This window comes from Coccomyxa subellipsoidea, assembly GCF_000258705.1.
Source record: "Coccomyxa subellipsoidea C-169, whole genome shotgun sequence".
Taxonomy (NCBI): Eukaryota; Viridiplantae; Chlorophyta; class Trebouxiophyceae; family Coccomyxaceae; genus Coccomyxa; species Coccomyxa subellipsoidea.
The window spans coordinates 1,437,696-1,461,305 of NW_005178040.1; the positions used below are offsets into that span (position 1 = coordinate 1,437,696).

Here is a 23,610-nt window from a genome sequence, read left to right on the forward strand (position 1 = left end):
GTCCATTTCTCTTCCTCTTTCCATTACTATGAAGTTGAAGAATTGACGTCTCCGTAAAGGACACATACAATTCTCACCTTTATCGCTTCATTCTCATTCAGTCTCACTGGCAAGTTGCGGTTCGGTGTACATGCACATTGCACAGGTCTATTTTGCTTTCGTACTTGGGATTATGTACGGTCTTGTGAAATAGAAAATAGCAGCGCGATAACCTTACCCCTTTGACAAATGTCTAACAGTGAGCACAGCTGGTGGGCTTCAGAAATTCAGCGCTCCTCAGCTGCTTGTTTGGGATGAATTGCTCAGTGGATCCTGTCTTTATATAGCCTTGCACTTTTGATACGATTGAGAGATCATCAGGCAATAATTTGAACTGATTTTACTCGTTGCAGGAAGCATGCCGTTGCTGGGTGCACCGCTGGCTTGGTTTCAGTCCTAGCCCTGCATCCGTTGGACGTCGTCAAGACTCGTCTCCAAGGTACAAGGTGCTCCTCAGGGTACTTTGGTCGCTACTAGATATTTTGATGGCGAGCCTGAACCCGTGTATGCTCCTCTGCAGTCCAAGACGGTGTGGCCGGAGTCCTTCCAGTGTACTATGGGACTCGAGATGCACTTTTCAGGATTGTTCAGGACGAGGGTTGGCGAGCGCTTTATGCTGGCATATCGCCAGCCCTTCTGGGCGCAGGTGCGGCCCCCATCTCAACAGACATTGTTTGTCCTCTCCAGCTAGGGACTCAGGCGCTCCCTTGTGCATTGCTCACGACTGTTTGCCATGGTCCAGGGCTGTCATGGGGCATTTACTTCACAGCATATAACAATGCAAAGATGAGGTGGCAGGGTTTGAGGAATGAAGCCTCCTTGTCAGCGCCACTGCACCTCCTGTCTGCTGCTGAGGCCGGTTGCATTGTAAGTATCCCTCACTTTGAATGAATCCTGCAACATGCTAAGTGCATCATCTGCATCTCGAGGCAACCTTATTTGACTGCTCAAGGGCTGCTGCAGGTCTGCCTGCTGACGAATCCAATCTGGGTCATCAAAACGCGCCTCCAGCTGCAAAGGGTGAGCAGCCTGAAGGCACTTGGTGGAAGAACAGCACAGCGAGCAGCCAGGCTCTCGAATCCATACAGAGGCTTTGGGCATGCAGTCAGACAAATAGCCAAAGAGGAGGGGTTCGCAGGGTTCTACAGGGGTCTCCTCCCATCCCTGCTGTTGGTGAGCTCTGCTCCTCTCCTGCGCATGTCATTGATCATGCAGCGCGAGCTGTTGTCACGTTATCTTACTTGAAGACTTATGTCATTTCAGGCAAGTGTTCAGCGCAATGAGATGCTGGTGATGCGCAGGTGTCGCATGGCGCAATACAGTTTATGGTGTATGAGGAGCTCAAGAAGGCGGCATCAGGGCCGCTCATGCGAGACAATGACAGCAAACAGCCCCTCAATTCCCTCGAAATCTCTGTCATCGGAGCAGTGTCCAAGCTTGCAGCTTCCATCGTGACCTACCCATCACAGGCACATACCGACATCATGTCCCTAATGCCCATGCATCAAAATCATCAACTGTGTGACATGTGCACTGTGTGACATCATGTCCGCTCCCCCCTGCCGCTCCTTCAATTGCGGAGCTGTGGGCACCTTCTCACAGAATGAGAGACTCGTGATAACCTGCAGACATGAAATATCATGCATAGAGATGTCTACAGCAGCTTCGACATGAATCACGTGTGAGGGTGGATGTGTGATGGGCAGGTTGTGCGTGCTCGGATTCAGCAGCGTCAGGACCAGTTCAGGGGCGTGCGCTATGACAGTGGCTTGCGCACTTTACAGGTGACTATGCGCAGAGAAGGCGTCAGGGGCCTCTACAAGGGCCTGCTGCCCAATGTGCTGCGAGTCATGCCGCAGTCAGCCATCACTTTCCTCATCTATGAGAAGGTCATGCAGCTGCTTGATAACCAAATCCAGTGGCCTGCCTAGCAAGAAAGGTAGCAATTGTTTTGTCTGACCTTGAGGTGCTTAGATGGATGTTGCTTGTTGGCCCAGATGCTTAGATGCTAGCTAGTATACTACAATATCTAAAGAATTCAGAGCTACCAGATACATAAGGATTGCCACACCAAGGCCTCAAATGGGAGGGATGGACTCAAACAGACAGTTGGCAAGCTGTGTATGTGTCTCACGTAGTTGGGAGGGCAAGCTTCAGTAACTTGCAATCATGTCTGGACCCCATCAATTGTAAATCAAAATTGCAACTTGAAGGTTGGCCCTACTTGAAAAGTGGCCTTGCAGCGCAACCTATTGCACTGTATTCTACATAGTTGCAACACTTGGAGTGGCGCCCACAACAGGTGCATACTTACTACTGTCCTCCCAGAACTTTGCCAGGTCAGACAGCATGGTGCACCCATCGGGCGCAGCACTGGTGAGTTTCTGGGCAAACGGCTTCCCTACAACATGCACTGCCAGCTTCCTCCTTTCCGGCCCTCCAGGCACCAGCAATGCCTTGAATACTCCCTGCAGCTCCTCAACAGTCAGCTGCTCCAGAGCCGCCACCTCCTCCTCCCGCGCCAGGAAGTCATACCTGCAACAGGGCAGCCAGCTCTCAGACACTGCCACTCTTGAAAGGCCACCGGATCTGTCAATCACCCCAGCCAACAGCAAAGTCTAAGGTGACCTGCTCCAAATCGCCGTTATGGCAAGCTGAAGCAAGACAGAATGCAAGACATGCAAGGCAGTGCAAGCGCCAAGAAGGACATCAGGAAAGGTTAAAAACATAGAGAATCAGGCTAGAATGGCAAAAGGTAGAAAGATAGGGGCGGCAGGGGTTCCATGTGGAGCAGAGTGCAAGGTAATGTGGCTGGCGCGCACCTCTTGCTTGAGATCTGCTCCCAGTTGCGGTCGGCCTCGTCTGCCAGGGTGTGGTCCTTCTGGGTCTTGGCCGCGATGAGTGCCTGGCGGTTGGAGTCCAGCTCGTCCACTGACAGCGCGTCCAGCCGCGCAGCAAAGCCCCTCAGGAATGCCTCTATGCGCTCGTCTGCATGCCCCGGCCCAAAAGTCGCTGTTCAACGCAAGCAGCACCGTCAGCTCCCCTCACACACAGCCGCTCCAGAGGACATATAAATGTGCCCCATGATAGTAACCCATGATGACCATGGACAAAAAAACAGATGCTGCATGGTCAGGCCATCTTAATGACTGGCAAAGTCATCCACAATGCAACAAGAACAAGCTGCATAGAAGGGTCTTTGGACCTTGCCATGACTAGCATGGTCATCCACAGCGCGAAAAACCCGGCTGCATCGAGCAAGATGAGCTGAGGAGGGGGCGCAGCAGGAGGCAACGCGCACCAGACACGACGACAAAGGCAAAGCCGAGGATGCCGTGGGTGAGGCGGGTGGAGGCGTGGACGCTGTAGCCCAGCTGCTCCTTGGTGCGCAGCTGGTCGTAGAAGGGCTCGGACAGCACCTGCTCCAGCAGATCCAGCGCCGCGCGCAGCCGCACCTCGTTTGGCCCCGCCATGAGGTACACCTCCGCCACCGAGCAGTCCTCCTCCGCGTTCTTCACCGGCGCCCTGCGCACACAGATGCACCCCTCATGCACAGTGTCCACAAGAAAATTGGGAAATGTCTCGCAGTCGCAGCAATGGACTCTCTGATGAGGCGTTACTTGCTTGGTGCTGGCTCAAAGTGTGACTTTTTCTTAGTGACATTTTCTAGGGCGGCCTCCAAGAGTGTCGCACAACAACAACCTCCAGGGAAGTGTCTCTTGCCAGCGCATAAAAGCGCTGTTTCGCTTCGCACTGGTGTGGAATGCCAGAGTGAACAGAGATTGCTGAAAGGGGCAATAACAACCAGAGCGACACACACAGGTGGTGATGGCAGCAGGACAGCGCAGCAGGGGAGGGCAGCGGAGCAGCACCTGTGGAGAAGACTGCTGGCCTGCGGCAGCATGGCGACGCGATCGAGGGGCCGCTCGGCAGCTGGCATGATGCCGTCAGGGAATGCGGCGCGCACAGAGCTGGCGATCTCCATCGCATCATCCGCTGTCAGGTTGCCCTGCAGCAGCGCTGTGATGTGCGTGTCCCTGAACAGCCGCGGCAGGAACTCCTGCGCGCACCAGACCAAAGATGTGGAGCACTCGGTGAAAGAGTTGGCGTTCAGGGTGATGGATTGTTGGGTGACAGCAAGGTGAAGGCATTTCTGGCAGCTTGTGCCGCGGTGAGCTCAGGTTATGGGTGGTGAAAATTGTCGTCAAGGCTTTGTGAGACTTGGTGGATCTCGCCATTCCGACGAACGAGACAAACATCATCGCTCACCAATGCCAGTTTTCCCCAGTAAATAATCATTCTGTCTAATTATTATGCATTTTCTCTCACTTCATGCGATTCCTCTCAGTAAAGCAGTGTGTCTCTCTCAGTATATTGCTGAAATTAAGGAACATGAGTTAGAGATTACTGCGTGACTAAACATGCCTGCACAGCTGCTGGTGTGAGCAGTTTGAGCTCCAGAAGAATGTTGTCCACATGCCACAGGTGCTTGAGAGCGCGCAGCCGCAAGTAGCTGGCATGCCGGTCGGGCTTCATGTTGGCATTCTGGTACTTGCGCGCCAAGACCTCCCGGATGCGGTCGAAAGACTGAGGGTCAGCCTGTAATCCACCACCATACTTCACAAGATGCATGTGTTTTTTCAAGGACACAGGCCACTAAACATTTGACATGCATGAAGAAGAGGATTACATCGTGGAGATGAAAACTGGAAATTGGATGAAAATTCAGGAGCTCTAATGTAGCTCAGGGATAAGTAAGAAGCAACCTTCAGTGAGACCAGCTGCTGCACAATGGTGGAGGTGAGCAGTGCCATCTTGTGACTGAAGCCCTCAACCTTTATTTCGATGCCAGACAGACCTTCAGGCCACACCTGCAAAGTTCCAAAAACACCGTGAGGACACCATCATTGCTGTACTGGACAATCTTGGAAGCTGATTGAGGCATGCATGATCAGTGCATGTCAGAGATGAGGGGCAGGAAGGGCGCACATCATATCCAAGCCCGGCAACATCAGCGAGGTAGGTGGTCTCGCAGAGGGTATCCTCCAGCAGTTTCATGGCGAGGTGCGTGGCTGCCGCAGCCCGAGGGCTCTCATAGGCCGCCTTGGACGTGATGTTGATGTATGCAACCGCCTTGGGCACCTCAAATGTGCTGTCCAGTTTGTGCCACACCTGCAGCCCCGGCGCGTCTGCTATGAGCTGTGGCGGAGTTGCCAGAGGCTGAATGCCTCCATTCTGCTGTGCAGCTCCGTTGGTGTCCCCATTGGCCGCCTGTCATATGGAAGCCACATGCGATCAATGAGGCATGTTTGCATGCATGAGACCCTTCAGCCTGTCATGACGAAGTGCTGGCAGACCGATATGGAAATATCCTGCATGGCAGGAGGGAGCCTACCTCCTCAGCTGTCCCTGACATGCCTCTGACCAAAGCGGCAGCAGCTTCTTTGAGCGCAGCTGCCTGAGCACCGTTGCTGCTGGCATCTGCATTGCCAGCAGAGCGCAGCGTGAAATCTGTTGGTATGTAGTGGTTGCGGGGAGGCAGGGAGAGGGCCCGCATCATGGCCTCTGAGGGCTCCTCCCAGGACCTGACAAGCTCAGCAGGTAGGGGCAGGGAGACATATGGTAGCTCAAACCTGTCATGGCATACTGCTCTGTCAGGCCGTGTTGCACACGGCACACAAATGCAGTCCAACGGTAATGTGCAGTAGGAGTCAATGACATGGCATGTGGATATGCTGGAATGAGGTGTTGAGAGAACTGTGTACCAGGGTTCTGTGCTGGAGATTGCGCCAGGCTGTGACAAGACATTCTGCTGTTCTATCAACTCTGTGAAGGCGCTGGTCTGCAGGTCAAAGCGCGCTGCTGTTGGATTCATGCGATCTAACAAAGTGTTGACCTGCAGCCAATCAAACACTGGTGAGTCACAACTCCAGTTCTTATGCATGCTGTTAGTGTACATTTCAAATAAATTGGGGAGCTGTACCCTTGAAGTTTGCGCACCAGTGATGGATCCCAAGTATCATAGAGGTGGGGCCCGCACAGGGCGTGCTCTGGCGCATAGTGTGGCATGTCAGCAGCAATGCGAGCCACGTACTCGCAGGCGTCCTCCTCCTCAGCGAATCTGAATTTCAGGTTGGCGATGGCAGCGAGCTCATCAAAAACCCACTGTTGGGGCCCCACCGTGCGCAGCATTTGCAGGTACCCAAACAGAAAGCCCACCGTCGCCAAGCCGTTCCCTGACCATATGCATATGAAGTGTCAGAAAGGACGGACGTTTGTTCTAGCAAATGATCCAACGGCTTTCTGCACCGCATCATAAATCGCCTCAGACCCCTTCACATGCAGAAAATGCCAGAGCCCCTCTGACACGAGGGATAAGAATGGTGGATGGATGAGCACACCAGGAGCAGCTCGGAGGCCGGCCTCAGTGAGGGTGATAGTCACATCAAAGACAAAGAGGGCCGAGTTGCGCTCATAGCCGCTCTCACTGACACCGGCGCTGAGATTGCTGGCCAGGCCGGCGGCCTTGAGGGCGCTCAGCAGGCTGCCGCTGCCCTCATGGCCCACCAGGTGGCTCACGTAGTCTTCTGCCTTCTCCCTGTAGGCTGTCAAGAGCGAAGGCAGCTGGAAAGTTACCGTTAGCTGGTGGCCCTGCCTCACCGCAGGCATCATGTGTAGCCTGCCGCCCTGCGACACAGTTGCTGATATCAGCTGCTCAAGTTCGTATATGCCAAGATGACAATTTTACCTTTTGAGGGATTTGGGCAGGCAGGAGGGGAAGTGCACCGTGAAAGGCAGGCCGACATTTGAGAACTCAGGCCTGGGTCCGCGGCCACAGGGGACAGCTGAGAAGAGCTCCAAGACCCACTGCTGCAGTGTGTCCAGCGGCTCTCCGCCAAGGACAGCTAAGCACATGCGCTCAGCGCTATAATTTTCCCTGGGTGCATCATGCATGCTCCAGTTCAGGCATCACGTCAAACCCACTTTAAAGGGTCATGTTTGAGGTCTGCTCCGGCAGCAAAGAGCATGACATGAAGCGGCTCGTATAATTTTTTAGCAGTCCTGATAAGTCACATAAACATGGACAGAAAATACAGGCATTTCATGAACGATGGAGGACTCACTTATAATACTGCACCAGCTCTGAACGGACATCGATGCCCTTTGCGGCTGGGCAGTCCACCAGAGACTTCCTGTTCCCCCATGTGAACTTCCTGTAAATGTGACCCTCATGGGATGTGTGGCAGCGCAGCTGCGCCAGCCGCATCGAGTCATCTTGCTGGACCCCTGCCATGCAAATGTCAGCAATTCTTCATCTATCTGTCATGTTGAAAGTCTATGTTCGGAAGCCCTTCACTCCTTCTAGCAGCTCACATGAGGATAGCCAGTGCACAGCATTTATTAGAGGTTACTGTCTCAAAGCAGCATGAAAGAAGAGCTGAAATTACCAGAAAATTCATTGTCCACAGCATTGACCTCCCGCTCAAGGGCATCAGCCTTGCAGAGTGGCGCTACAAAGAATTGCGAAAATCGCTGAAGAGCGCCGTGCAGTGCGTCTGGTTTGCAGTCAAAATGATAATTTGTGAACTCCTGTTCAGATAACATGCAGGATGATTGTTTGCACAAAGCACACGAATGACAGCCACCATGCCTGAGCATGACATGCAACACACTTCTAAGTACATCAGTGCAAGGTGAAATGTGGAGATAGCTGATTTGGTCCGCACCAGCTCTGTGAACGCATTGGCTGAACCTCCGTGACTCTGCAGATATGCGTCATAATCGTTCTCGTCGGGGAACTGCTCGGAGCCCATGAAGAGCATATGTTCCAAATAATGACTCATGCCCTGTTTCAAAGCAGGCAAACATCAGCCTAAGAGCATATTAAGACACGCAAGCATTAAAGAGAAGCTTACAATGCAATCTCACCGGAACATCATCTGGATCACTGAAACTGCCCACCCCAACCGCCATGGCTGCAGCTGCCTGTGCATAGCATGAGAGCCATATGAGATGATGCATGCTGCCAGACATGTAGATCATACTGCAGAACAACGATGTACAGTACACAATTACATGGAGCCATCACCTTTTTGACACCCTTGGCCGTCGCTTCATCACCAGAACCATCCTCATCTTCACTGTTGTCACTGTCCTGCTGCGCAAATCCCTCCGAGTGTCAGCAAGCAATGCCATGCCAGGCAAGCATAGACCAGGGTAGATCATTTTTTCTGTGGGTCCTGGTGCCTCAATGATGGCGCACCTCCTCCTGAGAACTGTCGGCCTCACTCGACGCCATGCTGCTGGCGTCGTCATCTTTTATGGAGGATCTCTCCATGTCTGGATCCTCAATGAGGAGGACATCTAACTCATTGGCTAGACGGATGCGTCTGTAAAGCCTTTTGTCCTGTGGACTCTTCACGGGCTCTGGTAGTATCGTAGTCATGCTATAGTGCGGCTGTGCAGCTCCTTTTAATTTGGAGGACCTAGAAACATCCTTCAATGCTGAAGGGACGCGCTGTGATACCAAGTGAGAATCACTCACACCCCACCGTGCCTGCAGTCGTGGCGGGGAGCCTGTGATGCTAAGAGGCGATGCCAGTTGCCCTCCACTTGCCTCAAAAAGCTTTTAACTCTCTGCAAACGGAAACTTTTTATACTGATGAGGAGCTGCTTCAGAGTGATCACCACCAGATCACAAGAAAGATGAACCGCACAAGATCAATCAGATCTGATCAAGGAATCGATCGATGCCTTCTGGAATTCACAAGGGACCAGAAAATTCAGGAAGTGCGTTCGAAATACATTTGCTTTGATGGCACCAGGCCAGCAACACCATCTACAGCCTCCAGGAGCCAGATTAGGTTAGACTTCTCATTTTATTAAAGCCTGCCCAGGCGCTGAGAGCCGCCTCCTCTCCTGGATTCTTCAAGCAAACCTTTCTTTCTCCAACCAGACTACGCATCCTCTGTTGCTGGTGAGCCACTTTTCCCTTTCCATGTGTATTGTTTTGAGGCTGAATATGAAGTTGTTTTGCCTTCGGAAAGCTTGGCTTTTTGATCTGACAAGATTGTGTGCTGTGCAGGAAACTCGCAACCATGGGTAAGGAGAAGCTGCATTTGAACATTGTGGTCATTGGTCATGTCGACTCCGGCAAGTCCACCACCACCGGTCACCTCATCTACAAGCTGGGTGGCATTGACAAGCGTGTGATTGAGAAGTTCGAGAAGGAGGCTGCTGAGATGAACAAGCGGTCCTTCAAGTACGCCTGGGTGAGTGTTCAAGCTTCTTCGATGAAAAGAATATTTTATGCATTGGTGGCGAGGTTGCTGGATGTGTTTTTGTTGCCTTTTGGATTCTGGCTGCTGATTGTAGCGCCACAGTGTTTTCAGCTTCCTGTAGCTCTGGTTTGCCACTGACTGCTCTGCCCCTGTGCTGCAGGTGCTTGACAAGCTCAAGGCCGAGCGTGAGCGCGGTATCACCATCGATATCGCCCTGTGGAAGTTCGAGACGCCCAAGTACTACTGCACTGTCATCGATGCCCCAGGCCACCGTGACTTCATCAAGAACATGATCACGGGAACCAGCCAGGCTGACTGCGCTGTGCTCATCATCGACTCCACCCCTGGTGGTTTCGAGGCCGGTATCTCCAAGGACGGGCAGACCCGCGAGCACGCCCTGCTCGCCTACACCCTGGGCGTGAAGCAGATGATCGTGGCCCTGAACAAGATGGACGCCACCGAGCCCAAGTACGACCAGAAGCGGTACGACGAGATCGTGAAGGAGGTCGGCAACTACATCAAGAAGGTCGGCTACAACCCGGCGAAGGTGCGCCTCACAGCCGATCTTGGCGGCTCTTTGACCTGGCTATCTTGGCTTTGCAACTGGTTCTCATGACTGCTGCGCAGTTGTGCCCTTTGGGTGTGCAACATCCTGAGGAAAGGCTGTCAACGGGGGGTTTTGGCTGCCTATGGCGTCCACCAGGACGTCCACCTGTCCTGCAGCTACTGCATCGGGAGCTGACACTTGCTCCCTTTGTTGCCATCAGTGGCCTTTCTGGTTGCTTTTGTGCAGGAATTTGCAGATGTATATCTCGGAGCTTTACAGGTGTTGTAGTAGTGTTCTGGCCTTTACAAGATTTTACCCTGGCAGGATTGCTGACATCAACCTTTTTGTTGGCTGCAGGTCAACTTCGTCCCCATCTCCGGGTTCCAGGGCGACAACATGATTGAGCGCTCCACCAACCTGGGCTGGTACAAGGGCCTCACCCTGCTGGAGGCCCTGGACGCCATTGACCCCCCCAAGCGTCCCTCCGACAAGCCCCTCCGCCTGCCCCTCCAGGATGTCTACAAGATTGGCGGCATTGGGACTGTACCGGTGGGCCGTGTCGAGACCGGCATCATCAAGGTGAGCATGGCCACAACAGGACAACCTTGATTGACTTGGTCCTGACCCATGCAGGATGCATGCATGACATGAAGGATCATGAGGCAACAGCAGGATGCAGTTGCCATGGCACTGGCTGCAATGGTAGCCTGTGGGCTTTTAGATGTGTTGCTGATGCATTTCGTGTGTAATGTGCAGCCCGGCATGGTGGTGGTGTTCGCTCCCTCCGGCCTGACCACTGAGGTCAAGTCCGTGGAGATGCACCACGAGTCTCTGCCCGAGGCTGCCCCAGGTGACAACGTGGGCTTCAACGTGAAGAACGTGTCCGTCAAGGAGCTGAAGCGTGGCTTTGTCGCCTCCGACTCCAAGAACGACCCCGCCAAGGAGGCCACCAACTTCACTGCCCAGGTGCGCATCTACTTGCCCCACGCAGCACTCTGGCAGCCTTTTCTGCGGTGTCTATATCTGCTGCATGTCATGCATGTGATCAGAAGCAGTCTGGACTGCTTTGTTGGTTGCGGATTTTTTTATGGTTTGATGATCAGGGCTGCAGGAATGAGCTGTGAGAGTGACACAGCATGTGGCTGGTGCGCAGGTCATCATCATGAACCACCCCGGCCAGATCGGCAACGGCTACGCGCCCGTGCTGGACTGTCACACAGCCCACATTGCCTGCAAGTTCCAGGAGATCACCACCAAGATCGACCGCCGTTCCGGAAAGGAGCTGGAGGCCGCTCCCAAGTTCCTGAAGAACGGTGACGCCGCCTACGTCATCATGGTGCGCCCTCTGACCACACCCGCCCTGTGCTGCTGCATTGTGCCATTGCTATAATGCTATTTTTTCCAGCAATGTGTAACACGTCCCTTCTTGCCTGCTCCACAAACTGCCTTCTGACAAATCTTGAGACTGACATCCATGTCCTGTCCTGTGCAGGTGCCCACCAAGCCCATGTGCGTGGAGCCTTTCACAATGTACCCTCCCCTGGGCCGCTTTGCCGTGCGTGACATGCGCCAGACCGTGGCAGTCGGCGTCATCAAGGCCGTCGAGAAGAAGGACGCCTCTGGCAAGGTGCGCCGCGCTGCCTCCTTCCCACTCTATGTCCCCGCCATCCGTCCTTGTCGCCCTTTGCTTGTCAGTGATGTGAGGAATGAGACATGTGCAGATCAGCTGTGCTGACTGTTGTGAACTGTCCTTGCAGGTCACCAAGGCAGCTGCCAAGAAGAAGTGAACCGCTGAGAGCTGCATGAAGGTCTGGGCTTGGGGCTGTGCATCCTCGGCTGGCGATGCCCGCCCCTGTTGTGCCCAGGCAGCTCCTGCCCAGCGGGAGCTGCTCAGCCCTTGCTGGCATGCCCTTGTCGCAAGGCATGCTCAGAACTGGGTGCTGGACTTTAGGTGGCGTGGCTTCACGAAGCTTCTTGTCTAAGCAGGGCCTGCCCTGCGGTGTGCGCAGTCTCCTGTGCATTCCAGATCTTCGTTGTAGCATTGTTACCAACCCTTCACCTCCTCATAGGATAGGCTTGAGCCCTGTGTTCTGGCTTTCATCAAACATTTTGGAACTCCCAGCGCTGTGCCATCGGTGTTTGTGACATCAGGATGTTTGGTGGGGATGACATACTTCTCGTTCCATACTTTGAAATCTCAACTTGTTTCCTCTATATAGGGACTGCTTTGTGACCCATCAACAGACAATGTGTTTCAATCCTTTGGTTTTGCAAGGGAGCTCAAGTGCAGTCTATACTTATGTGGGCGTGTAACCAAGGCAGTTTTAAATGCTGTGAGGGTGTCATATTTGTGTTTGCATTGTTTTCCCATCGCAGCAAATCTGCACTGCAGGTGCACCACGTGGGCTCCAACATCTTCTTAAAACGGGCTGTTGGCAGGCAACACTAAAAACATCTATATGACTGTCAGGCGCTAACATTTCTGATGACTCATTCAGCAATTCGAATTGCTGATTCACAATAGCAGCATGGACAACCCTTAGTAACTAACACGTGTGCACCCCATGTTCTGCTTGACTGTGAAGTTCATTCTGCCAGCTATGGACAATGGACTGCTCACAACTCAGATTGCTGAGCATTGCCTCACCTAGGCCAGCAGGTGTCTTGTGATAAGTTTAAACAAAGCAAATTTGCTCTGTTAAAAACCTCTTCATGTGTCAATGGCATCACTAGAACCTTGTGATAATTTGCTCTGTAAACAACCTCTTTACGTGTCAATGGTATCACATCACATACATCCTGCAGATATCACAACGAAGATATAAATTGCCAATGACATCTATCCACACATGACCTCCCGTCTCCTTCAAGCGGAGGCCTCCTGTTGCTGCAGAACCGCATGCTGGTGCCAGGCGACTGGATCCTGTTCGACCTGTTTCATCAGAGCCTTTACAACTGCAACGTCGCCTGTGGGTTGGCTCCCCGCTGTTGGTCTCACGGGGAAGATGTCCCGCACGTCAGGCAGCACCGAAGAGTAGGGGTTGGGCATCTTCTGCCTGCCGCCTGTCACAGGACCCTGCAACATACAGGTTGTTCTCAAGCTATTGACAAAACATGCGCACCAGCAATTACCAGCGCAATAAAAGGCATTCTTGAGTCTCTCACCTGCAAGCGGAAGAGCAGCAGCCACACAGCATCGGCGTCCAGCTTTGCCAGGGCAAGCAGCAGCTGACATGCAGTCGTGCGCTCAGTAAGACCCGCGCTGTCCGCCACATGCACGGCCACAGCATCCGCCACCTTGGCAACGATCTGTGCCAGGACTCCCGCGCACCCGGAAGTCGATGCGATCCTGAGCAGGCCAGAGGCATCATCGCATAATGGCGCGTACCTAGGCGCTACACTAGCAAAAATGGTCCTCCCAATTTTGTTGCTAGCCCTGGTTGCGAGTTAGGGTGATCTCTAGGATGAGCCAACTCACGGGCCATATACTGAAGAGAAGACTTGCAGGGACCTTGAGCAGATGGGGTACATGCTGAATGGTATATGCAAATGCCAAGGAAACTGAGGGGCATTGGGGACATTTCTCTCAAGGCTAGGGAGCATTCTTGAAGTTCTTGCCCGTACCTGAGCAGGCATGTGAGCACAGCTGAGCGTGTGCGTTGCACGACGGCCGGTGCCGGGCCGCCGTCCTCGGCTCCGAGCGCGGTGTCAGGACCGCGGTGCAGCAGCAGTGCCAGCTGGGGCCACGCCTCCTGCGGGAATCTGCGCGCCAGAAATTCGCCGCCTCCGACGTCTGTGTAATCCGCCAGGAATCCCAGCGCATGCTCCACTGCCGCCACCCGTGCATCCTGCACACGCATGCACACGCACGCTGTCAGTGCAGTCAAGGGTATCTAGGTTTTGGGGTATATGAGTTACTTCTAGTGAAGTCAAGGCCTGCAGCGTGCCAAGAGAGTACAGAAATAAAGCTTTGTTTTCGCTGGCAGTAGTGGCGCAAGCCTGGCTTCATGTGCTCCTCAACTCAGGAGGATCCGCCGCAACGGTGTTGTCATAAGACAAGAGTGAGCTATGCTTGATACACAAGGCGTATTGCAGGAGAATCGCATGGCGGGCACCTTGAGGGACTGAACCAACGGCGACCACAACGCATGGATGGTGGGGAGCAGCTGCGGCGTTTCGGGCGCCACCGGCTCTACGGAGGTCTTCTTACGGACGGCGGCCTTGATGCGGTATTCATGGATGTCTATCACCGCCGACGTGTGCTGCAGCGTGCGCAGTGCACTCCTGGCCGCATCCATGGCCAGCAGCACAACCTGCACCGTGGGATGCTTGGATCACTCCAGAGCAAACGCTCACATATAATCAAGCAGAGCAAGCCAATCAAGGGAGTGACTGACATGTACTGAGAAATCAGTCATGACACCTTGCTGCGTGCAGCAGACATTGCAACAAAACAATTGACCTGCTATCATACTGAGAAAGCAAATCCCCACTTGAACTTGCCACAGAATCTGCTATGGCCGTGGTTGCGTAATATGACGCCTGCCCAAATGTGCCTCATGAAGATGCTGTCAAAACAAAGGAGGGCCTAAAGGGGGATGCTCACCCGCAGGTCGGGTGATGTCAGCAGGGGGCCGGCCATCAGCGCGGCAGCGTGTGCCAGGGTGGCATCTGCGTGGGCCCTGCGCAGCCGATCGTCTGCCTGCGCCCAAGCCTCTGCACTCCACGACACCTGCAGCATGTCCCTCATCATGGTCAGAGCACTGCGCATCAACCAAACGGGAGTACATTCGCCGAAGGGTCTTGAAATATTTGCAGAGTTGAGATAAACACCTGGGCTGCTTCCTGCTCCTCATCAGTGAGGTCCAGCGCTGCTTCGCCTTCATCCTGCTGTTGCTTCTTTTCCAAGTGCTGCATGAAGTACTGCCTCACCTCTTCCTCTGTCTTCCCTGAATTACACAATACACAGGCCTCGGATCAAGTGGAAGCAGGATACATAAATGGTGGATGTCAACATTGGGAGATACAACACCAATTAGAACAGTGAGGGTATTTGCTGTCCGGAACCCCACCCCTTTCAAATTCCCTCTCAGCCTCTGCATTCCGTTGATGGTACACATCTCGCTTAGCTGTGCTTTCTCTCTCCGCCTCAGATGCTGCCTCCTCGGCAGCTGTCAGCACCTGATGCCCGCATAGGAAAAGATCCCCTCAACAGCAGCGCTCTTCCGGTGCTTCCATGTGCATTTCAGAGCAGCTTGGACAGCATGGAGCAGTTGCTCTGCACATCCAGGCCACCACTCTTCCGTTCTTTCAGTCGATGAGTATCTCCTCAAAGGACAAGTTGGCACTTTGAGGGAGGAAAATCTTTCTTGTAGCTACTGCATCGTGCAGACGGCAAGGAGAGGGCAGCGCCGCTCACCGCGGCGGCGTCGGAGGCGGCACCGGAGCAGATCTCGCGCAGGGCGGCCAGGAAGGCGGCGATGTGGGCCGGCCGCTTGCGGTGCGCGGTGACAGCCAGGCCCTGCACGGCCGCGCGCGCCGGCTCTGCCAGCAGCGGCAGCAGTGCCGGCGCCATCCCCGCCCGCCGCAGCAGGGCCGCAAACAGATGCGGCGCCCTGCATGCCAGCAAACCCATCGAGCGATCTGTTGTGCGGGTGCTTTGTCTCGAAAGCATCGCCAGCTACCCTGATGTCCAGCACAATCGTGCGATTGTGTCTCGTGTAGGCAATCCCCACTGGTGATGGTATCCTTAGCCCGCACAGGGCATCTGTCTATGGTCTTGCTGCGCATGTCAAGACATCCTTGAAGAGCGCACACAGGCGTCCAAGTGTTTGTTCTGCACCAGCTCTTCTTGCAGCCGGAAGCTGAGGAGGGGGGTGACTGTTTCGTTGTTGAGGACGATGCACAAGGGCGAAATTGCTAGCGTAGTGAGAGGTGCACGGAGCAGTGAGTCACCTGGGATGGCTGTCCAGGTGGCGCAGCTGCCGACACAGCCCATCCACAATGTAGTCCGCGTTCGCCCGCACCTGCACCGCGTCCTCCAATCAGCATTTACTTCACATGGCGGCCGCACAGACTCCCATTTGCTTTCCACAACACGCAACGCACGCATGTCATCAGTTAAGAGATGAGGGGGCAGCACCAGCTCCTCCAGGCCAGCATAGCCGCAGTGCAGGCAGATGGAGCCGACTGCCGCGGAGGCTGCGGAGGCGACGGAGGGGCAGGGGTCAGACAGGCGCTCCAGCACGGGGATGAGCACGGTGTACATCAACCGTCCACCCGCCGCATACCGCCGCCCGAGCGCGCGTGCAAAGGCGCCAACGCCCTCCAGCAGCGCCCTCGACAGCAATGCATTCTCCGCCAGAGCCTGGGAAAATTACATAACACTGGCTCGGCGCCCACACATGAACTAAACACCTACAAAAGGCGCCATTTTACAACGGGGACCCTGAAGCAGCCAAGTGGAAGTGCCAGGGGTCACCTGGGGTGTCAGGCTGGCTGCTGCGTCGCCCATAGAAGCATCGGCGCTGGTGGCGACTCCCCACAGAGGCTCGCGCACCAGCTCCTCCTGGGTCATGACCACTATGGCCTCCAGCTCCGCTCCATGCCCTTGCAGACTATACTGGCCCTGCCTGGGTGCCTCGCTGTCTTTGTCCGCCTCCATTGAGCCCAGATAGTTGGCCGGGCGCCAGGCAGCCGATGCCCCAAAGATGACCTCGGTGATGACGACGACGCATGAAGCTGCAGATAGCTGCCAGCTGGCGCTGGGCGCGCCACGATGGCGGGTCCCCCCCGGCAGCAGCTTGCGCAGGTCGCTGATCAGGCGGTCCAGCAGCCCACGCAGTACTGTGCCACCTGTCATTGCAGTGCCCACAACAAATATTCAGTGCCCACAACAGATCATCCAGCTGCATGTTCATCATCGTTGAATGCTATGTAAGGGCAACATCATGAAGAAACGCTCTCCCTGCTAATGAGGTTTGATTTGGTTGAATAGGCATGCATGTGTGCGTCTTCCAGTCTGGGACCCACCTGCCAGGCTGGCAACACGCCCAGCGGTTCGCGCGACGCTTGCAACTGCTTCATAGGATTCCTGGGACGAGATGTGCGCAAGACCATTCGGCATCCTCGGCAGCAAGATGGCCGACTGGGCCGGATGCTGTTCTTGTGCTGATACAGGCTGCTGCTCTCCACTCTGCAGTCTGACCTCTGCATCAGTTGCAGCGCCCTCTGCGCTGCCTGCTTCGCTGGAAGGCAGCGCCTTGGTCGTGTGCGAGCCGCCTTCTTGGGGCGCATGCAGCAGCAAGCCGGCAGCAGTGCGGTCGAACTCGAAGCATTGGCACAGAGATGCACACAGCAGACCCAGCTGCACCGGGCTCTGCAGCACCTGCGACGCCACCAGCTGCACATCCGCCACCTGTGCGCAATAGGCATGCCTTTTCAATTGCATGCTTCACTTATTTTTATTCTACTGAATCGGCGGCAGGTAAAAGAAGACAATCACCTCCCAAAAATAACAGAGTGACCCCAAATAGACATGCAAACTGTGCTCTGCCAAAGGCCCGAACCATGAGCCGACTTTCACACATCTTCCTGTAAGGACTCACTCACCAAACGCAGTGAAGTTTGCACGAAATATGTACCTGCATGGCGGCGGCCAGCCGGTTGGCCAGGGCGAGACCGTCCCCATCAAGGGTGCGCACAGCCGGCAGCAGCGCACGCAGCAGGCGGCCGATGAAGCGCTCGACAGAGGCCTGCGGCAGGTGCGCGTCCAGGGAGCCCTCCGTTTGTACCCTCGCCAGCCATGCGCGCGGGGGGGCTGCCACTGCCGGCCAGGTGTCCGCTGCCAGCGTGAAGACCAGCTCCAGCAGCAGCTCGCTGCATGGCGCCAGCGTGTGCCGGCAGCTCACCAACAGCTTGCACACACCTGCAAGACGACAATCCGGATCATCGCAGCAATCATTTAGTCGTCAAACAAATTCTTTATTGCACAGGCTCATGAACGGTCTTGAGGATACCTCCTTCCCTGACCTTGACATCGAGTGCTGCCACCATTCTGCTTCTCAGAAGAGTGCCACCCCCAGACATAGGGGCATCGTGTCATCCAGAGTCAGCATGAGGGCAGTGCTCAGAACAAGAGATAGAGATGAACATTACCTTCGGCCAGGGCCTGGCGGACTTTGGGGTGGCGGCTGGAGGCTAAAGGTGGCAGGACGCGTCTCAGTAGCAGCTCCAGGTGCGTCACTGTGTTGGCCAGCCAGGCAGCGTCCCTGATGACTCTGTACTTAGTCTGCCCATGCACCAATGATGTCAGGATCCAGACATGACAGGGAACCAAATGGAGCATGCATCCAAACGCTGCTTCTCAATCAAGAGCTCTAAATTCCATTTGCAGCAGGATCAGAAAGAGTCACCTGTGCGTTGGGTGCATCACGTCTGCTTGACACGGGCACTTCTAGGGCTTTCTGATCTTGCCCAGGATGTTGCCCGGGCACTGCCACTGCCAGTTGCTGCAAGCCCTTCAAAGCTACCAAAGCATCTGAGCTGCTTTGTATGCGCTCCCCACCTGGAAGACAAGCATTCGTCAAGCAGAAATCTTCTTCGAGGCTGGGTCTTGCGAGAAAGGGTGAAGAACCAACTTTAAATCTAACTATGAGCACTGTCAATTGTTGCACACCTGCGCTTCTTGCTGCATTTGCAGCAGCGCTCCGGGCATCTGCTGTGGAATCATCACTCAGTGTGATGCAAATGACAGAAAACAGGCCGGCCAAGGCCTCCACAGTGGCTGTGGTGCTGGCTGCAGCCCCGCTCTGCTCCCTCGTGCCATGCCTGGTCATCGCTGACCCTGTCCAGAAATGGGCATGACAGCGTTCAGACTGACCTGGCTTCACTGCACTGATCTCACAGCACTTTTGAGGTGTCAATATTCCTCAGCAAATGGTCCAATTACTTTACACAGCTGCTTGACTGATTCATGCTGATTGACACCAGCAGCTGTCATGTGCAATGCCAATGACTCCTCACAACATGACGATGGCAGTGGCCCCAGAGAGAAGTGCACACCTTGGAGGAGAGCTTTGGACAAGCCGCCCACTGCGCCTGGCAGCACGTAAGACAGTGCCTGCGCATCATTCACAGCTTCGTATAACAGGCGTAGGGCCCGGAGCGCAGAGAGTCGAACTGCCTTGCTCCCATGCAAACCGGCGCCAGCTTCTGCACTGGCTGCCTCCTGCAGCATCATGGCGATGGCGGCCACCAGTGGCGTGCTGGCCTCTGACTGCAGCGTCTGTGCTGCCGCGGGAGATTCATCTGTAATAGTGGCGAGTAGTGCAACCAAGCACTCCAGAGCCGCATGGCGGACCTGCATTTTGGGCACAAGCATTAATGGGGCAATCCATTTGGTTTGGTGATTATCATGTCTGAAAAACTCAAAAGAATTTGTAATTTCATGTATATCCGAACAAACCTCTTCTGCCGCTGCAGCACGGCTCAGGGCAGCTACAGCTCCAATGCGCTGCAGCAGTTCGAGTGCACGTTCTCCATTCTGGGGACAGCATCTCTCCAGCAGCGTCTTGCAGCAAGACAGTGCTAGCTCCGCCACCTTGTCACTTTTTGCAGCAGGCACGGATGCAGCAGCAGCTCCTGAGCTGACTCCTGGATGAGGATCAGAAGGCCTTCTGCTTCCTGGTCCTTTTAAGGGCAATGAAGTCCAATGGCGAAAGAAATTGCAAAGTATGACTCGCCTGACTCGTTTCTGACAGCGTATATAGAGTCCACTATGAACAGCAGTGGGAAGAGCACATAGTCGCTGCAGCCCTGCAGCCCATCTCTGTCGAGTGCATGCAGGCGAGCATCCAATTTGCGTAGGGCATCGGACAGTTCAGGTACGTCATTGCGATGCTGCATCAGGCAAGAGCACAACGGTCGCAGCTGCTGAAATGCAACACGCCGAGCTGTCTCCATGTCCATGTGTTGGCTAGTGATACACTTTTAAGCAAAATCTTCACATAACACGCTGGCGATGACAAGAATCTATATCTCGATCTCAAAACGTGACATTGACATTGATAAGCATGCTCTCCTCTGCTCTGAGATTGGCATTCCAGATCAAGACTGTAGCTTCCCTGGACTGGGAAGCCAGGGCTTTACCCCTGGGATAGTTCCCTCGAGGGCAAAAGGGTGAAGCAAGTCCAAGAAAGATATCGTCTGCGTCAGCGGATCTCACCACCAAACCCGAAATCACCCTCATATGAATTAATCTTCTGAATATCAAGATGTTGGCTGCATTCCATCGCGACCTTATCGCCACACCATTCCTTGGGTCGCGTCGTTTGGTGCTAAGAGACGAGGGCGATCATGTGCAGTGCAGTCTCCGCGATCACGCTGCGAAGATTTGTTCGTCCAGCACCTTCCATTTGAGTCAGAAGATCCACCTCGATGAACGTGGGCACTCGCTTGTCTGGACGGATGACAAAGCAAGGGCAGCACGGCAATCCGGAGTGAGCACCCCGGAACGACTCGAAACCCTGCCATTGACGCTCTTAGCTGAAAACACTATGGATGATGTCGCTTACGTTGACCTGAGATGTTTCGGCTTTCAGGTGAAGGTAGTGTTCATAGGCAACCTCCTCAACTACGAGGAGATCTGCTCGTTGTACCACGACTGCGAGAAAATGTTGACAGTGCATGACCCAGCACGTCTCCTGCTGCACCTGTACCTCCAGGTACATGTGAATCTGGATGCGGGCATACTGCGAGGATCGTCTTTTGATTGCCAAATCTAACAGCTCAAAAGATTACATAGTATTGGTGTCCATGCTGACTCCGCACTCTGTCACTTGCAGGGCTACAAAGACCAATACGGCGACCCCTCTGACCAGCCTTCGACTCTTCTCAACTGCATGGAGGTGGGTCAGATCGCTGCCCATCCTCACACGCAGTCATCTGCAGCTTGGCTGGGGCTGAATGTCCTGGGTGGTGGCCAATGCAGGGAGACTTCAACTACATCCTGCACGACTCCAACAGCAGGTGCGCCTAGAAGTGCGATTTCTGCATGCCTTCTGTTGCAATTCAAGATCATACAGCGTCAAAACTTGCCATGTTGTTGGGTGTAACACTTGCGGAGTTTGCAAGCAGGTATCTGCTCGTAGCCAGAAAGGGTGCAGCTCCACTGTTTTGGGGCGTCGATGATGGCAACGGCGATAATGTCATCATTAGCACCGTGCCTGCCTACCTGTCATCCTTCCCTGCCGGATGCGCTTTCGAGGTACGTGAGCCCTTCAGATGGCCATTTTGTCCTGATGCATCAAGTCCTGCAGTCATCACCGTGACCTTGTCACGTGGGTTGCGAGGATGTGAGCGTCAAGCTGAAGCAAGTGTTGGTGCACGACGGTGCAGAGCCAGGTGAATGACGAGGGTGAGGGAGACTCGCGCATGTTCAATTTTGAGCGCGACAGCCCCAGCCAGCGGGGTGTTGACACTGTGCGCCGCATAGACAGCAAGGGGCACCTGTGCGGACTGATGTTCAAGTCTGTGAGTGGGCACGATCTGGTGCATGTGCCACTGGCGCCCAGCAATGTCTTCTGACCAAGGATAAAGGATCAAGGATAAAGGATCAAGGCCGCTGTTTCTCTGTCATCTCAAGATGAGTATAGAATGTACAGAACTGATTGCTGCTGAGGATGAGAGCCCTTGACAGGAAGGGATGTGTCATATGTACGATACACTCAAGAGCTGCTTTAGGACTGATGGAACAAAGAAACAGCTGGGGCTACAGAGGAATCTGAGTCAGGCTGAGTTGTCAGTGGTGCAGAGTGGACTGCATTGTCTGCTTTTCTGGCTGAGTTCGCTGGGGCTCCTTGCTCAGGCCCGGCTGGTCTGGGAGATTCTCAATCGGTGGTGGTAGCAATGTTGACACAGTATGACCCAGTACCCAGAACAAAGACATCCAAAGTCTATTGGATGAGTGCTTATGTGCCATACTGCTGAAGGAGACTCTGTGCTAAGGATGCTGTAAAGTTGTCAATGCCGACCTTCTCATACAAGGCTTCAATTTCTGCCTTTGCATCCATTTCAAGCATTGCATCCAACTCTGCCAGCACTGCTGGCTCTGCTGACAGGGGACCGGCCTTCAAAGAAACTGTCAATGCTTTGTCACGAGTCGTGAGGGGCCCCTGCAAACATTCCACATTGCATCAAGTTCATGTGCACATGTGACTCAAACCTGCACATGCAACGCATATTATCAGGAAGGATACCTGGAGTACATGATTGGGGACTCCATGCAGCAGCGCAGCACGGGCAGCGAGCCATGTCAATCCAGACAGCCCATACTGCGCTGAGTGCCTCCTTGTGCTCCCATACTTGTAGACACAATAGATGTTGACGCCAGCGGGGTTCCAGTCGACCACTGCACACAACACCCACCATCTCATGCCACTGCCCATCAGATACCAGTGTTCATTCTGGGAAACAGAGGCACGAAAGCACATCATCAACACCATTGAAAGGAATTCAGACTCAGTGTGGTCCCGTTGTGAAGTGACTTGCCTGCTATGGGGGTCAGATGTGGTAAAGCCTGCGTCAGAGCATGCAGAAAGGCCCTCGTCGCCATGTCTGGCATCCCCTTAGCAGTGACCAGGATGCCCCCAATGTGCTCTGCAAAGCCGTCATCCACAAGCCGCTGAAAAATAGCGTCCTTCTCAACCACCACAACAAACCTGGAGCGCAGGCAAGGAGCAAACTGTAGAATTTGATGACGCTCACAACTGACAGGAGATCACCAATGTCTTTGATGTCAAAATGCAGCAGCAATGCAAAAAGACATGCACCATGCGTCAACCCTGAAGCCTAATGCATGGCCACTCACTTAGCAGGGCTCTGAAAGCCAAATGAAGAGACAACTCTGCTGTTGCCTGGGATGTTCCTCGCACACATGCTGCAATCCATCCACTCCCCGGCTGCCTCCTCTCGCACCAGCAGTGGTCCATAGACTGCTCCCCTGCTGGCACAGCTGAATCCCAGCAGCATGGAGGGCACCTGTACCATGCTGGCCACATCCTGGATAGCCTGGTTCACCTGCTCTGGTGTCTTGAAAATGTCCAGTGTCTTGAGCCTGCGTTTGCAGGCATGCATAGACTTGATAGACAGCATCCTTGGAGCATAGGCATGAAGACATCCTGTCAATACTCTCAAATTTTTGTACAAGCCAGACAGGAGCAGGGTAATCAACCTGTAGAAAACGTCCCTCTGTGATGCTATCATGCCCAGGCTTGTCAATTCGTATGCTATCTCCAGAATGGGGAACAGCCTTGCATAGCCATGGGCTCCTTGTCCTTGTCTTGCCATGAGTGAACGTGTTCTCTCACGTGTCCCATATCTTGTGATGACAGTTCCCTGCAGCATGAGTGTACTGCGCTGCGTCACGCACAGGAGCGCCAAAATGACATATGTACATCTGCCTCATCTGCATCAAATGTACATAGAAGACCTGCTTAATGTCTTGGAGCAATTTGTCCAGCTCACCACAGAGATGTCCGGTGCATTTTGCTGGTGGAAGAGCTGCTCCAGGAATTCTAGTATGCAGCTTTCTATTCTCGACAGTACTTCGTGTGGCTCCACATCTGTGATTGTGTGAGTAAGAGAAATTTGCACCTCAGATAGGTGGCGTTCTGCATCTGTGCGTGGGCTTCTTGCGAAGAGTAGGAGTAGACTCGTTGTCTTAGAGCATGAACAATTATGCAG

The 23,610-nt window shown here is 54.1% G+C and overlaps 6 protein-coding genes across 6 annotated transcripts; 3 read left to right on the forward strand and 3 right to left on the reverse strand.

Annotated features, from left to right (window-relative positions):
* Positions 1-228: 228 nt before the first annotated feature.
* COCSUDRAFT_35450 (mitochondrial carrier) lies at positions 229-1,970 on the forward strand (the record flags this gene model as incomplete). Its single annotated transcript, XM_005650392.1, has 8 exons — positions 229-251; positions 393-478; positions 560-685; positions 782-906; positions 1,003-1,059; positions 1,099-1,212; positions 1,341-1,508; positions 1,746-1,970. 8 exons carry the CDS (start codon positions 229-231, stop codon positions 1,968-1,970), a joined length of 924 nt encoding a protein of 307 aa, XP_005650449.1.
* Positions 1,971-2,303: 333 nt separating this feature from the next.
* Positions 2,304-8,787, reverse strand: COCSUDRAFT_27509 (hypothetical protein; the record flags this gene model as incomplete). The annotated part of the gene is made up of 17 exons (XM_005650393.1): positions 8,303-8,787; positions 8,129-8,197; positions 7,969-8,025; positions 7,767-7,886; positions 7,488-7,629; positions 7,164-7,326; positions 6,844-6,976; positions 6,441-6,750; positions 5,952-6,275; positions 5,506-5,685; positions 5,029-5,267; positions 4,806-4,910; positions 4,471-4,638; positions 3,912-4,096; positions 3,341-3,564; positions 2,862-3,051; positions 2,304-2,574 (listed from the first exon to the last, which is right to left on the reverse strand). Exons 1-17 carry the CDS (start codon positions 8,483-8,485, stop codon positions 2,304-2,306), a joined length of 3,063 nt encoding a protein of 1,020 aa, XP_005650450.1. The 5' UTR covers positions 8,486-8,787.
* Positions 8,788-8,991: 204 nt separating this feature from the next.
* COCSUDRAFT_27513 (translation elongation factor) lies at positions 8,992-12,199 on the forward strand. Its single transcript, XM_005650394.1, has 8 exons — positions 8,992-9,016; positions 9,125-9,311; positions 9,481-9,867; positions 10,225-10,446; positions 10,624-10,833; positions 11,021-11,203; positions 11,360-11,494; positions 11,625-12,199. Exons 2-8 carry the CDS (start codon positions 9,138-9,140, stop codon positions 11,652-11,654), a joined length of 1,341 nt encoding a protein of 446 aa, XP_005650451.1. The 5' UTR covers positions 8,992-9,016; positions 9,125-9,137; the 3' UTR covers positions 11,655-12,199.
* Positions 12,200-12,733: 534 nt separating this feature from the next.
* COCSUDRAFT_40142 (hypothetical protein) lies at positions 12,734-19,249 on the reverse strand (the record flags this gene model as incomplete). Its single annotated transcript, XM_005650395.1, has 15 exons — positions 12,734-12,943; positions 13,033-13,216; positions 13,492-13,715; positions 13,983-14,180; positions 14,474-14,599; positions 14,701-14,816; positions 14,940-15,048; positions 15,287-15,482; positions 15,823-15,893; positions 16,010-16,234; positions 16,349-16,722; positions 16,900-16,960; positions 17,075-17,284; positions 17,511-17,794; positions 18,931-19,249. 15 exons carry the CDS (start codon positions 19,247-19,249, stop codon positions 12,734-12,736), a joined length of 2,907 nt encoding a protein of 968 aa, XP_005650452.1.
* A 1,174-nt stretch (positions 19,250-20,423) lies between these two features.
* On the forward strand, positions 20,424-21,897 carry COCSUDRAFT_64895 (hypothetical protein; the record flags this gene model as incomplete). Its single annotated transcript, XM_005650396.1, has 4 exons — positions 20,424-20,591; positions 20,858-20,895; positions 21,004-21,133; positions 21,265-21,897. The coding sequence occupies 4 exons, from the start codon at positions 20,424-20,426 to the stop codon at positions 21,451-21,453; spliced, it is 525 nt and encodes a 174-aa protein (XP_005650453.1). The 3' UTR covers positions 21,454-21,897.
* Positions 21,837-23,543, reverse strand: COCSUDRAFT_60920 (DNA topoisomerase IV, alpha subunit; the record flags this gene model as incomplete). The annotated part of the gene is made up of 5 exons (XM_005650397.1): positions 21,837-22,040; positions 22,125-22,276; positions 22,387-22,586; positions 22,802-22,981; positions 23,521-23,543. 5 exons carry the CDS (start codon positions 23,541-23,543, stop codon positions 21,837-21,839), a joined length of 759 nt encoding a protein of 252 aa, XP_005650454.1.
* Between the last annotated feature and the right edge of the window lie 67 nt (positions 23,544-23,610).